Here is a 15,151-nt window from a genome sequence, read left to right as displayed (position 1 = left end):
ATAATATTTTTAAATTATTTTTCCAGTATCATTTATGTAGTTAGAAAATATTTGTAAATATTTGTAATTTTCATCTCTATATAATTTTTTTTTAAACATTTTCAATAAATATTTTCGTGAATTTTAGTTATGATATTTATTATAACTATATCAAACCTTTTTATTTTTTTATACATATCAATTAAATTATTGACATTAATTCCTCTGTCATTAACACAAATTTATTTATTATTTTAAAAATCCCTTCCGCTAGAACGCCGATTTTAAGTCCTAAATCAAATTATTTACTCTAAAATTAAAGATTAGGAATACAAATATGGTAATTATATAAAAATTATATTGTATTAAATTAAATTAAACTAGATGTGCATATAAAGGCTATTCAAAATTTGTACTGAGTTGATAGATGGCTAAATATATTTAACTAAACTAACAAGGCATACAAATTTCAATAAATATTGTAGTTATTTATATAGCTATATACATAAATATATATATATATATATATATACAAGAGATAAATTTATCAACTAAATGTTTGTAAATGTATATTTAAGCGGCTTAATTGTGAAGCACTTGCTGAAATACAAATGGAAACAAAAACTCTCTCTAATCTTAACTTGCTGCCTTACTCTACCCAAATGACAAACCCAACTCGAAATTCATTTATAACTTGCTGCCTTACTTTCCTAACAATTTTACAAAAACCAAAAACAAAAGAAACTTTAACAAAAACTAAATTAAATTAAAGCACACACCTCTTAAAGTCTCAGAGCCTTTTTCCACTTTCCACTTTCTATGAGCTTGGCTTAAATGTTACGCAAATGTTTTTATACAAAAATAAAAATAAAATACCAAAAAAAAAAGGAAAGAAAGAAAAACCAAATGTTAAATTAATTGTTTAAATTGAAACAAAAATTATTCTATACAAACTTTAATGCTGGCATATAATTAAGTTTTTTTTCTCTTTTTTATATATACATACTTATATATTGTATAAATATAAATGCATAAATTATTTGTATAATGAATGAAAATGTAGCGTAATTAAGAAACGGAATGCAAAATGAAAAACTTGTTGCAAACGCTCGCGTTAATTCATGTTTAATTAAGGCCTCGCGTTTGGGCTGCTGGCATAACTAAATATTTATGGCAAGTATATGTATGTAAATGCAAATAAATATTAAATGTCCACGATAGCGAGCTGCCACGGCAGCCGAAGCCAAAGCCCAAGCTACCAAAAACCAAGAAGTAAAAATTATATTAATTTAAAATTAATTAGCCGCAGCAACTGTAACTGAAATAAGTTTGAAACGTGCAACAATAAATATTTTCAAAAAAAAAAAATATAATTAAATTAGTTTTAATTATATCAACTTTCAGTAAACTCAGAAATGAATATATCAAATATTTTCTTTCAGGAAAATTTTGAAAGGTTTGTATTTCAGCAATAAACTAAATAAATATTTACTTTCAGGAAAATTAGGAAAAGTTTTGTAATCCAGTAAGAGTAAGATTACCTTTCAGCAAAACTTTTGATGCTATCCCAAATCGCATTAGCACACATTTGATAGATAATGATGAATGATGATTAATGATGGTTAATGAAATTAATTGGCAGACGAGAACAAAAGGAAATGTAGCCAAGGGAAAACAATAATTGGAGCACGCCAAGAGTATACTGCAGACAATTAAAATCGTTAGTAAATGCCAATTCCCATGTACAGTTATCTATGGCCGTAAATGTTTACTGAAGTGTAAATTATAAATTATACCAATGACATTTCAACGATAATAAATTGTTGAAACGCCAACAACAATTGAAACAATTGAAAATAAACTTTAGAAAAAAAAGTGGACATAGAACTAGGAGAATATCCTGGAATTAAAAATGTATAGAATAAATTACAAATGTATAGATAAAATAGAAACTCGTGCTTCATCATCATGGCTATAAATATTTAACTCAGTTCAATTTTGTTGTTGTAGTCCCAGCTGCCAGCCAAAGGGAAGGCTATATGTCTAGGGTATACCAGCTGAGCATTCTCATTTGCATAACAACTTTGTTTATACATACATACATACATACATATATATGTATATGCATATGTATATATAAAATCGATTTCGATAGAGAATGAAAAGTTTAAATTGCAATTGGCATATTTTGCGGTGCAAGACATAAATGGAAACGATTTAATCCAATGGCAAAGCCATGCACATACATACATATATGCATATGTATGTATATGTATCTAACTGTGCACAATCTGAGCAGACAATCTCTGTTAGAAGTTTTAGCCAAACAATTCTCATCTATTATGCTTATCTGTGTCTCTGCTTGCTGAGCTGCTTAATACGATTTCTCTGATAAATTGCTCGTCCTTGGCAAAGCACATTTCCTGCTCAAATCCTAATCTAAATAATTAAATAAACTCAATTAGATGTGTCAGAAAATTAGACAATCACAGAACTCTCACATATGTCTGAGATGACTAGGACTAGTCCCATTCGAAGGGAAGCTGAGACGGTCCTCCTCTATATGTGTGTGTGTGTGTTGATTTGATTCTCTGCAAATGAAATTAAGTTGAACGACAGTAAGCGGAAACGAATTGCAATTGTTACTATACAAACCAGCTAGTATATACATATATGTACATATACATGTACACCTAACAGACATCCATCAAGGCTAGACAACTAACTGCCAGAGGCAAATATTCAATTTATTTCCGCAGCATGATGCATGAACGGTTTGAATGGCAAACAGCTCAGCATATTCTTAGCATATCAAAAGCATAAAAATAACTGCCGCTTGTGCTTGCTGTCCTCTGCGGTGCCATTTTTGGCTTTTGTGCGAGTCTAGTGCATAATTAAAGGCGAGCAAAAAAAAAAATAAAATAACATACGAACAGAAAGGCAAGCCAAAGGAAATATCCATAGAGAGAAAATGCAGCAAACAGAGGCAACATTTCAATGGCAATACTCTGGCCGGAAACGAGACTTTTGCGGAATATAATAGCAGTGTACGTGTGAACACATATATATATATATATATATATATATATATATATATATATATGCACACACACATACATATATGGTACTGTATTGACTCACACGTACATGCGGATAATGCGAATATCGATGTTTTCCGCAAAAGCTCTGAAGAAATGTATGTTGATGTTGTTCTTGATAACAATTTAACAAAGAAATTGCTGTTTGTTTTTACTAAAATAATAACTAATTTCTTTTAATATAATTAATATGCCGTGCTGTTTGAGAAATTCATTAAAAATATTAAAGCGGATGATTTTTTTTTTTTTATTATATTAAAAAATTTATTAAATTCTTGAGATTCCTGTGAGACTCAGAGGCCATAATCTAACTTGTTGTTGCTGTTAGCCAGGTGAGCTGATTCAACTGATCTCTTTTCTCGTATCTGTTACTGTATTGACTTAAGGAGTTCTGCGACTAAATCTTAAATAACTAATCTGTCTAAATATTTCCAGAACTTTCAGCGGCTATCATCGGCAAATTGTGGTATCGTTTGCATATGTCATAAATTCAATTAATATTTAAACATTTTATATTAAAGATATTTTCAAAAGCGATATATTAATATTATATATTAATTTCAAATATATTTATTTCCTATTGAAATTAAGAAAATGGAAAATTCAGTCAATCCAAAACTAGTTAATGAAAATAAAATAGAAGCAACTCTTAGCTAAGCAAATATGTATATATAAATTAAAACACTTTATATTTGTGTTCCGGCCATGCAAATTTGATTTTGGGAATGCCCCAAACCCGTATGTAAACATCTACATATGTGAGTGTAATATAAATGTCCATTTTATGCGGTCGCTCCGTTTGTGTTAGCCGACGCGGCACTTGCATTAAAAATGCTCAACATTTTTGCCTTTTGATATGGCTCGGGCCGGGCCATATTTTTAGCTCTCAAGGTTGCAAAAGCGACGGATGCGATTGCGGATGTGGATGATTTGAAAAGTGGGTAGGCAAGCAGTTAAGCGGCGGGCAACGACGTAGGTTAAACACACACAAATACAGTCAAGCACACACACACACTCACAGGCATACACATGCAGCGCCTTGAGAGCAAAGCAAATACAGCCACGTCGCAGGTGTTGCTGGAATTTGTTTTTTGTTTTTGTTTTATATATATAAGTATATATATTTTTGTGAAACTTGTTGCCAAACGGACTCTGCACTCGAATCAACCTTGACTCTGAGCATGTGGCCTTGAGAATTGTGAGCCTTGAAAAATTGAAAAATTGTCGAGGCGACCAAGACTGCACGCTGCACATGTATGTGTGTAGACAGAAAAAATATATATATTTCTTTTGGGGGCTTTTTTTTGGCGAGGCCAAAGTGAGGCACGCAGATATGGAAATTCCTGGCCAAAACGAATACAGCCTACGGGCTGTCTTTGAGCATTGGAATTTATTAGCATTTTATAATAGTTGAGAATAGTTGAGATAAAGTCAGAAGATTCAAAATAATATGATGAATAAACTTACAAATAAATGTATAGGTATGACATATATTTTAATATATATAAGAAATCACAGATAATTTACTTATAAATAAATCAAAGACAAAGACTCTTAATAACTAACAATTGCAATGCATTAACAATTTATAATAATAGAAAAAAAATTACTAAATATGGTCGAAAAACTCTATTAATAATAAGATGAGCCAACTTTTCGAATATAAATTAATATTTCAGAATAAAATACAAAATATTTTCAGAATAGAATATTAATATTGGATATATTAGCATTACTTTCTGTAATGTATGTATGTATATCCAAAAAGTTGTCTTCAAATTAATTTAAATATGTACTAAACAAAACTACATTTAGCTGTGTAGCCAACATCTTCGAGTTTTTCACAAACCCTTAACCCTTAGCCCATATGCCATTCAATTAAAATTGATTAAAGATACACAGCAAAAAGGTTAAAAAGAGCCACACAGCACAAAATGTTGCGGGTAAATAACTTTTGGCTAACACAAACTCACACACAGCACTTTTTGCTCTGTCTGCGGGTGCGAGTGCGGATGTGTGTGTGTTTTTGGGCCTTAGAGACACATGCACAAACAAACACATATACACACTGACACACTCGTATTTTTATGCATGCGTTGTCACAACAACAAAACTGCCTCCTCCAGCAATGGAAATTAGTTCGTTTCATACATTTTAACTGCTGAAATATGCATGCTGCGAACCATAAAGCATGCTTTAAAAAAAAATCCTAAAACTCGTGCAACAGTGCAACAAAAACGAGAGCACTTTAGCCAGCTGTGATCGACGAGTGGATACCCTTGAAGAAAAAGAGGAGTCTTTCCTTTGATGGTTGATTCAGGTATGTGCATATCTATACATATATGTAAATAGGTATAAATGTAAGAATTTGAAACTTAACAATTCAGAAAGACGAATTTATCACAGTTAAGCAAAGCTGATTCTTTTAAAGCTTTAAATAAATTGTCAATGTTTTGTAATATAAATTAATATAAATGGTTAGAAATAGTAACATTTTAAGTATAAAAAAAAGAACTTTTACAATATATATTTATTAAATTTATATATTTATTTTTCTTTTTAAATATATCCTTTTTTTGTAATATGTTTTGCCATAAATAATAAGCAAATTGACAAACATTAATTTTAATTAAAAGGTTTGTTTGCGCTCCAGAGATCCCAAAACTTTTCTTGTAATTCAAAGTTCAGTAAAAAAAAGTAAAAAAAGAAAAATAATAATAATGAATATATATTAGTTAAAATCCACTCACCTTTACAGAATTATTAAATAAATTTCAAGGGAATACAATAATATAAATAAATAAAAGTAATAAAATTAAAAGAAAAAACAAACAAAATTAATTCGATCTCTATGGTGGGTTCTATTGTGTATACATGCTTTATATTTTATTATAATTTGTATTCTTATTGTTATTCGACCAATATGTATTAAAATTATTAAGTATTCAATTACTTACCAGATCCCGATAAGAAGAAGCGCACACCCATGGCAAGACTGATCACAAGCAGCTCCCAGACACAACTTCAGCAACTAGGCAGGGAGCTTACCTTTATATAGAATGACACTCCCGCCGAAGGTCGAAGTCAATTCTCTTGAGCTCAAGTCTTAAGCAGAGAAGCAAATGGGAATGGAACTTTGGCTATCGCTAGCCACTCACACAGGCAAACAAATTGCTAGGGAGGTAGACAATTATAGTGAGATCGTTTCCACTCTTGGCTGTCTTCAAGAATACTTATATACACATACATACATATAGAGATTTCATTTTAGGCTGACGACTGTCTCAGCTCTTTTTATCCAAAGGGAGCAGATGTAAATGAGTCAGGATGGAAGTTTTATAAAACGCATAGTCTTTATAATAAATTATAACTAATAAATGATGTATTACTATTGAAATTTACATATTTTGTATATATATATATTATCTATATCATATCACATATGTAAATTTAGATATATTTGTGCTATTTATATACAAATAGTAATACAAATATTAATTGCACATGAAATAGTATAATATAGATTGTATGTACATATAAATAATCTTTGTATTATTTATGTGGAGCAAATATATATACAGAGAAATACAGTTTACAAGGAAATGTATATATTTTGTTTACTGTTTTTTGTTTTCTCTCGTTAACTAATTTGCAATTTGCATATTAAATTATTTTATAGCCCAACTATTTACGTGAATCTCGTGCACGTAATTTTGTTATTGTTTTCGTTTGCTCGTGCCCTGTAGCTAATGTCTGGAAGTGATTTTGTTTCTGTTTTTTAATGAATTTTAAATTTCACTCAAGTTTGCAATGCCAACTCGGCTTGCAGCGTCGTAAGAATAATTTAATAAACAATTTTGATATGTAACTACTTTGCTGGCGGCGGCTTCTGATTCAATGGATGGCAACGACCAGCGTAAGGCGCTGCGGGCAAGGACAATGCTGGCAGAAGAAGACTCCGCCCCCCCTCATATTTGGATATTCGCCAATCCACAGGTTGCCCAGCACTGCGCTTGACAGCTAATTGGAGCCAGCTCTCATTCTTACGACTATTTTATGGCTGGCACACAAAAGGTTCTCTGTCCGCATGGACATTAAGGGCTCCTTGTCGGCACCTGAGTCTTCGTCGTCGTAAGACAATTATGAAATGACCTTTTTATAGCCTATTATTAGCTTTACCCAAGTGGGGTATTGTGATTGCGTTTGTGGCGGAGGCACAGGCATAAAGCGACTGAACTGAGCGAACTGACAACGTTTTTATGCTTGACAATATCACAAGCGCTTTCCTGTTGCGTACGCAAATTTTGCGAGCACATAATATAAATGAAATGCCGTGTAATATGAAAAAGAGCGGAAAAAATCAATAAATTTAAGTATCATAAAATGTGAATATAGTGCGGAGTATATAAAAAGCCAATATTATAAATGAATTAGTTTGTTCTTTTATATAAATAAGCAAGAATGTATTATAGATTAAATCTTTAGCCATTATAATTTATTAGCCATTTATTTATTATCAACAGTCAAATAATATACAAATAGTTCAATTATATTTTTTGCTTATTTTTTATGAATATCCAAACGAAATCCTGTTTAGATATTTTCAAACTGCTATTCGATATCCATATTTGGCGGTCTGTCGCTTGCTCGAAATATCGCACGAGCAGTGGGTATCGATAACTATTGCGACCAAAGAGTCAGCGATTTGCGAGATATTTTAAATCTGCAATTAAATTAGTACATTTAAATAAATATTTATGGATATACTAATTAATATATTATTTTGAATATAATTACACATTTACTAATAATTTTCATTAAAAATGTTATGAAAATCAATGTTCATGTGCAATCACTACGTCTATACCGCTCATCTCTAGCGCGCTTGGTTGCGGTCCGCTCTTGCCGGCTAAATAAAGTGACCAACTGTAAAGTAAAGCATAAAAATGGAAAAAGCAGCTGATGAGGAGACATTTCAAATACAGGCCCTGGAAATACGAGAGCCAGATGAAAACTTTGATCCACAGAAGCCGCCAGAATCTGGCGAGGAATACCTAACACACATGCTCTACGAGCGCAAACGTTGTCCCGCCGTGGTGACAAAGCGTTCCGCGAAAATCAAAAATAATATCACAAGCAACGGATGTGAAATGCTAAGCAGCGTAAGTGTTGGGGTATTCCCATATTAATATAAGTCTTTAACTATTATAACCATTGCAGCCACCTTTGCCGCCTCACAGGTGTCTGCTGCCAACGCCTGAATGGCGCGATGTCCAAGTGAAAAACTTCAATAATGCACGCGAACGCGTTGCTGCACTGCGTCTGGAATTGAAGTCACATAAATACGATCAGAGCGTTGAGCCGCCGCTCACAGCAGACGTAGATAAATGGCAGGAATTCTGTCGAACGCAGCAGCCGCTACTGAGTATCCTGCTGCGGCTCAGTCAAAACGATTTGGAGCTGTTGCTGGAGATGCTTTGCAAATGGCTGCAAGAGCCAAACCAGACGTCGCTTGAAGCCGATGAGCCCAGCACGTCAGCCAAAGCAACGAAATCCATAGATTTACTGCATGACGCTTGGCTAGCGCGCTGGCTATATGCCAACCTGGTCTGCCTGCATCTGCCACTGGAGCCACATGTGTTCAGCACGTTGCGCTGCATAGCACGATCCTGTGTTCTGCTGCGTAATCAGCTGCAACCGCAGGAAGTGGAGCGTGCTGCACCCTATAATCTTATGATTACCTTGATTGTCCTGTGCTTTGCGCAATCGGACTTTAACGTTTACCTTTAAGAAGATTCAGTTCACTTTACAATTTCCAATTTGTTCAAAATATAAGCTAATATATTTATAGTTTCTTAACTGCTCTCGTAGAACCTACTGTACGCTTGACAGATGTGACAACTGTTCTCATGCTCAACTGTGAATGTTGCAGCCAATGAGTTGGACTGCGAGCGAAAGTTTGAGTTCGAGTGGCTGCACTGCGTCGAGTCGGAGATGGTGCTGATGCTCGCGAGAGATTGAGAGCTGTGGCGTGTGGTGATCGAGCAGGAGGACAGCCGTCTTGACTGCTGCTCGTACAAGAGTTGGCTGCTCGTTGAGCGGACGAGGCTGTTGTCGGTGCTGCAATTCGAGCCCTTCGAATGGCAGACAGTTTTCTGTTTGCGTGGCAGCTCCAAGCGGCTGAGGCAACGGCTCTGTGCATGACGATTGGTTATCTCCCGCTCCAGGTTCACTTTGCAACACTTGCGTTGCTTGTCCCGTGTGGTCAACTCCGCTGATATCTCCACTTTGGGTGCCAGAATACCCGGAAAAGCAGAAGTGGCCTTCATCAGCAGCTGGACATTAGCTGAGTGCGCGCAGCTGAGAGGCGGCACAGGTGGCTGCATTAGGTCAGACAATCGGCCCAAATAGTAGGCCAATCGACGTCCATTCTGCCACATAGTGATCTCCAGTTGCTCAGAGTTCAGCATATCCCGCATCTGATCTATAGAGTTAACACCCTTGAAGTAGCCCTCCATGGTGAACTCATCGTGACAGAGCATAGGGAAACGCGGCTCCATGGCGCCAGTACGAAAATAATAGCCCAGTGTCTTGATAGTGGCCTCCAAACTGCCGTGGGAGCACAGCCAGACGCCCGGACAGGTCACCTAAACAAAATCTGGCGATTAATGATAAATCTTGTGAATAAAGTATTACGAACCGCATGGAGATGCAGCACTAGGCGCATGTAGAATCTCTTGTGTGACATTGTAATTTGTGCTTTTAGTAAGTGTTAGAATTTTCACTAGCATTTTGATATCCAATAGTTGGGGTATTGGGGATTCGTATTTGTTTTGACAGTAAGAACGTTGCCAAGGACACCAAGGAAAAATTTCAAATCTCGCGCGCTTAAGTGAGGATAAGTGGTACGACTAATAATCGATTACAATTATTACTAAAAGGCGATTTTTAATATGCATTTCCGTGTGAATGTCAAAAATAAATGAAGAAGTGCAAAGATAAATACGGCTAATTTTAATCAATTATCCCACGTCAGTTTCTTTGATTACATTATTGACGGCTGTTGAAAATGCTGCGCCATTTATTCATAGTTTTATTAATGGTCCTCCTAAGGGACTCAAATTGTGAACAAACGCCTGAGGAGGAGCAGGGCGTGCGCTATGCAAATCGCTGCGAAGCCTGTAAAATTCTTGCCGCCGAATTGGAAGCGCGATTGGGCGAGACCGGCAAATCGCACGACGTCATTGAAATTGGCTACTCCGTGGATGACGTGCGTCCGAAGAAGCGCACCGAATACAGGCGCAGCGAGTTACGTCTGCTCGAATCACTGGAGAATGTGTGCGAGCGTGTGCTGGAGTATAATTTGCACAAGGAGCGCACCGATAGCACACGATTCGCCAAGGGCATGTCGCAGACCTTCCAGACGCTGCACGGATTGGTGGACAAGGGTGTAAAGGTGGATTTGGGCATACCCTATGAGCTGTGGGACAAGCCGCCCGTCGAGGTCACCCAAATGAAGACACAATGCGAAAACATGCTCGAACAATACGAGGATGCCATCAGCGATTGGTATTTCAAGGAGCAGCAGCAGAAGTCTCTGCAGCAGCATCTCTGCGAAGATCATGTGCTAAAGCACGCTGAGGAACGTAAATGCCTCAAGGAACAGCTGACAGAGGAGCAAAAGCCCAAGGGCAAGAAGCGTAAGGCAAAAGGCGACAAGGAAGAGCTGTAGTTGAGCACGTTAGCTAAGTCTTAAAGAGATTGTAGTTTATCCTAAGCCTAGCCATTTAGTGATCAAAGCATTTGTAGTGAAGTTAGAAGACTTACTCTCTGAATTCCGTATGCTTCCGAGCCGACTGAAACCCAAAATGTAACTGACCCACTATCGATTGGCAGCGCAATTCCATTTGCAGTCCTTGACAAATGGGGGTGGCCGGAAATCGACGTGTGTGGGGATGGTATCCAAAATAGTGTCTACACTTTTATACAACTTTCGTTTACACGATGATCTTTTGTAACGTGATAAGCAGCAAATGTAACATGAAGTTTAAGTTATGCTAGAAAATCTCTCAGAATGTTGCTCTACAAATAAGTTTAAAGTTTCTTACATATGTATGTTTAAATGTATCTAAAATTTGGTTATATCAAAAATTAATTGGAACTATGATTCATTTTGATCAGTTTCTCCATTTAGAGCACTTTCTATAGCAGAAATTAGTATCAAATTTATGAGAGTAACTTTCTAAAGAAAACTGTTTTATGGAATGTCTTTAAATTAATATTATTTTAAGGAAAAATCTAATTTCAAGATACTAGAAACTTTTGTTTTGTAAATTTTAACTGACTAAGATTAAGATTAATCTCTCTGACAAATTCCATACTTCTATTGCAAATTTAGGGATATATTTAATATAAATTTTAACTTCAGCATATAAATTCGCCTCAATTCATATTAAATTATTATCAAAGGAAATCAAAAAACTTGTTGCTCAAGTCGAAGGTAAAATTACCATGTACTTTAGCAGCCAGTTAACCAGCACAGTACACATTGTAATTATTCTCTTTGATTTTATTGCGTTTAATTTATAATCACGCTTAAAGGACTTCATATAAATGTAGCATATGTATATTGTAACTGTGTATCGTTTCGTTTCCGTTTTGTGTATAATAAATACGTTACGTATGTTTATAATTATTAATGTAAAAAAATAAGTAATTTGTTAGTTAGTAGTTAGTTGAGTTCATCTTTCGTGCTGCAGTTGTGTGGAATCACTTAGAAGTTTCGTTGCAAGCGTCAGTCATTGAGTAAACACAAAAGAAAACAAACAGAAGGAAAAGAATGCAGTCTAGTCTTTTATCTTCTTGTTCTTCTTCTTCTTTTTCTTCGTATGCTGCGACTTGGTGCTGTCGATCCACATGGAGCAGATCTCTGATTGATTGATTATTTGGATGATAATCTGACTTATGCTTAGAGCTTCATCACATCCCACGGATCGTCCATGTAGTGCAAGATGGCCTTCTCGTGCAGTTTATCGCCAAAGACCTCGCGCAGCAGCCGCAGCACCTGCTCCTCGATGAACGCCACCTGGTCCTGGGGACAGTAGTCATCCCGCGCCGAATGCGCCATTGTGATGGCCACGGGCGGAACGGGCAGACGTTGCAGGAAACGCTTAAAGTGCCCAAAGTAATCCTCCAGCTCCTTGGTGGTGCTTATATGGTGGGGCAGACCATTGTTATCCGTGGTGCTGCCCGAGTCGAAGATGAGCAGCCAATCGATTTCATCGTCCGGATATTTCGCCTGCAGTTGCTCGGCCAAATGGAGAATTTTGGCATAGACCTGGGGCGTAATGACCGACTCGTCTGGCCGCTCGAGACCTTCGAAGCTGCGCTCCTCTTCCAGATGCCAAAAGATGCGCTTCAATGCATCCAGCTGCTTCTGTCGCTTCTCCGCTGTGGCACAAAAGTCGGCAACGGTGGCTGTGCCCGCCCGCTTGGCCGGCTCCACGCTCTCGAAGTGAAAGATCTCCGTCAGCTGTTCATAGCAATTGGCATCTTTATAGATTTCCAGAAACGGATTCGATGTGCTAAAGAAGTCCAAGTCAATGTCCAATATAAAGGCCCCAGCATCCTTCTCGGACAGAAACTCGGCGGGATCCAGCGCCTCGCTGTCGGCATCGTGCACCTGAAGCTCCACAGAGCGCGCCTCCTGCAGCTCATCACTGGTGCAATAGTTGCCCTCTGATATGAAATAGTCCAGCGGACAGTCCACACCAATGCGATCCTCCTTGTGCCCGATCTTGAACTGATGCTTGCCTGTGGGTATCTGCTGGCACCACGAGTTCTTCAGCCAGACAACGCGATTGAAGTGACCTAAGGGGACCAAGAGATGGATATCTCTCTCTTTCTCTCTTTGAATGCTCTCACGAAATGTTTGTCTTACCTGCATATAGGGTGGGCATGATCCAATTCTCGATGCTCAGCTCGTTGAGCATGACGTCCTTGTCATAGCTGGCGCTGGCTGGTATATCGCGATCCACCACCAAATCCGGATGAGAGTCGAAATGTACCAAGACATTACGCTCCAGCGGCAGATGCCGTGAGGCCAGGCATCTGTAGATGAACTCCAGCACATCGTTGTGATAGTCCACAATGAAGACGGGTATGCGATTGAACTCACGCAAGCTGATCTGTGTCCGCTCTACGGCAACCAGTTGAGGCACCTGTTCCTCGGACTCTTTTATTTGCTTCTCCTTTGCCTCTTCTGCATCCGCATCTGTATCATCGTCCTTCTCGATTTTCTGTCGCTTGTGAGGCGGAGGTGTCGCGTCGCCTTCGACTTTGTCTTCCCCCTTGCCGCCTACAACGCTTTCACTTTGTAGCGGCGTCTGCAACTCCGCCGCCGCCGCCGCCGTACTTTCTATTTCCGTCGTATCCGATTCCATCGTTGCAATTTGAATTAAATCTTAAACTCGAACTCTTTTGATGCAGTTGGCGGCGCGTGCGAAATGACGCAGACTATATTTCACCAAAAAAATAGATATATATATCAGCAAGGCAGACGACCTCGACACTCGGCGTTCGACGCCGTTTGTTTTAATGCAAACAATACAAATACAGTCGAAAACGATTTTTTGGGGGGAAAAAGTGGGATTGTGCAAGTGGGAGGCAGAGAGACAAGGCAAAAAGCTAATGAACCCATTAGTGATGGAAAAATATCGAAGTGCTGCCGTGTATCGATAAAATCAATTGATATTGGTGCTGCCACACACACGTTAGGCCAGGGCTGCACGATAATCAACAAGTGACCGGCGAGACAACCATTGGCTTACAAATGGTGCTGAAACTGACTAAAAGCTTTACTGTGTATTGACTATGATTAGCATTTAAATACTTTGAAATGTTTCGCAAATTTAAATCGATATTTTTCAATATAAATATGGACTCACCTGATTGTATTAGCTATGATTAAGTTCGTGTTTTTTAAATGTCACTAATGTGTGTATTTATTTGCATAACGTTAACTGAAATATTCGTAACATAATTTAATTTATTAGGTAGCCATAAAGCTCACAATGCGCAAAAGCTTGCCAGCCCACGCGCAGCATTAGCAGTAGCAGCAGCACCGGCAGCTTTTCATTCATAAGTTTTTGCCGTTTTACTACACACTCTACACACCCACACACACACACGTGCTTATGTACAACTGTTACTGTATTTACATACATATATACATGCATATACAAGCAACATGCCAATAAAAAAGGGAAATGGAAATCGCCCACGTTGGCATTTTTGTTGGCTGATTGGAATGCGTAAAACTCTGCCGTGGCGGTCGTGGCCGTCGACGCTGCCGCCGTTTCTGTTACTCACTCAAACAATATGCCGCTGCGTGTGGGTGGAAATGAATGGCGTGCTGGAAGCAACGCCGGCAGCGGCGTTAGCGTCAACGTCGCCGTCACAGTCAACGCCGCCGCCCCCTCCGCCAGCGTCGCCCCTTGCGTGCCTGACATGCGTGGGCGTGCAATTCCGCAGCGCGTTATCAAAAATAAAGTGTACACACATTTATATACAGACACTTTGCAGGGGTATATACCTACATACATATGTATGTATATAAACGTAGATATGTATGTATGTGTTTGTTGGTGTATGTATACGCATTTTGGCCAGGCCAACGGGCGAGGCTGGCGTTGCCGTTGCGTGGGCCGCGCTGCCTTGCGCTCTGCGGCAAATTACAATATCCAAGTGGCAAGTTTTTTGGGCCGTTGATGACGGCGCACTTTTATATGACGCCCACACGTCCGCACGCTCCACATTTGATTTTTACAAATTACGTGGGTCAACATAATTAACGGCCCTGCCAACCAAATGCGACTGCGAATGTGAATGGCGGTGCCCAATGAAGTGAGCAGCGGAAGTGACAGAAAGCAACAACAACAACAACAGCAACAGCAAACACAGACAGCAACAGCAATTTCCAATTGAAAAATCAACTGGGAAAGTTCACATTTTGGTTTATTGATTCAATTGGCTGCAATTGGCATTGTTATTGTAGTTTGTATTAATTACAAGCA

At 37.9% G+C, this 15,151-nt stretch overlaps 4 protein-coding genes across 5 annotated transcripts; 2 read left to right on the top strand and 2 right to left on the bottom strand.

Annotated features, from left to right (window-relative positions):
* The first annotated feature begins 7,917 nt into the window (after positions 1 to 7,917).
* Gem2 (Gemin 2) lies at positions 7,918 to 8,936 on the top strand. Its single transcript, XM_018100394.3, has 2 exons — positions 7,918 to 8,239; positions 8,298 to 8,936. Exons 1-2 carry the CDS (start codon positions 8,024 to 8,026, stop codon positions 8,865 to 8,867), a joined length of 786 nt encoding a protein of 261 aa, XP_017955883.1. The 5' UTR covers positions 7,918 to 8,023; the 3' UTR covers positions 8,868 to 8,936.
* On the bottom strand, positions 8,897 to 9,982 carry LOC108651003 (spermatogenesis associated 6-like protein). Of its 2 annotated transcripts, none has more exons than XM_089258941.1 (2): positions 9,778 to 9,982; positions 8,897 to 9,735 (listed from the first exon to the last, which is right to left on the bottom strand). In XM_089258941.1, exon 2 carries the CDS (start codon positions 9,635 to 9,637, stop codon positions 8,933 to 8,935), a length of 705 nt encoding a protein of 234 aa, XP_089115067.1. In that variant the 5' UTR covers positions 9,638 to 9,735; positions 9,778 to 9,982; the 3' UTR covers positions 8,897 to 8,932. The 2 variants fall into 2 exon arrangements, with proteins under 2 accessions (XP_089115067.1, XP_017955882.1); XM_018100393.3 differs by having other exon boundaries at positions 8,897 to 9,724.
* A 49-nt stretch (positions 9,983 to 10,031) lies between these two features.
* CNPYb (FGF signaling regulator protein canopy b) lies at positions 10,032 to 11,789 on the top strand. Its single transcript, XM_018100397.3, has one exon. It carries the CDS (start codon positions 10,147 to 10,149, stop codon positions 10,807 to 10,809), a length of 663 nt encoding a protein of 220 aa, XP_017955886.1. The 5' UTR covers positions 10,032 to 10,146; the 3' UTR covers positions 10,810 to 11,789.
* MESR6 (misexpression suppressor of ras 6) lies at positions 11,632 to 13,791 on the bottom strand. The gene is made up of 2 exons (XM_018100382.3): positions 13,018 to 13,791; positions 11,632 to 12,947 (listed from the first exon to the last, which is right to left on the bottom strand). Exons 1-2 carry the CDS (start codon positions 13,517 to 13,519, stop codon positions 12,046 to 12,048), a joined length of 1,404 nt encoding a protein of 467 aa, XP_017955871.2. The 5' UTR covers positions 13,520 to 13,791; the 3' UTR covers positions 11,632 to 12,045.
* Positions 13,792 to 15,151: the final 1,360 nt, after the last annotated feature.

Source organism: Drosophila navojoa, chromosome 4 (assembly GCF_054131105.1).
Source record: "Drosophila navojoa isolate 15081-1374.11 chromosome 4, UAZ_NAV_1.0, whole genome shotgun sequence".
NCBI lineage: Eukaryota > Metazoa > Arthropoda > Insecta > Diptera > Drosophilidae > Drosophila > Drosophila navojoa.
This window is presented reverse-complemented; position numbering and strand designations above follow the sequence as displayed.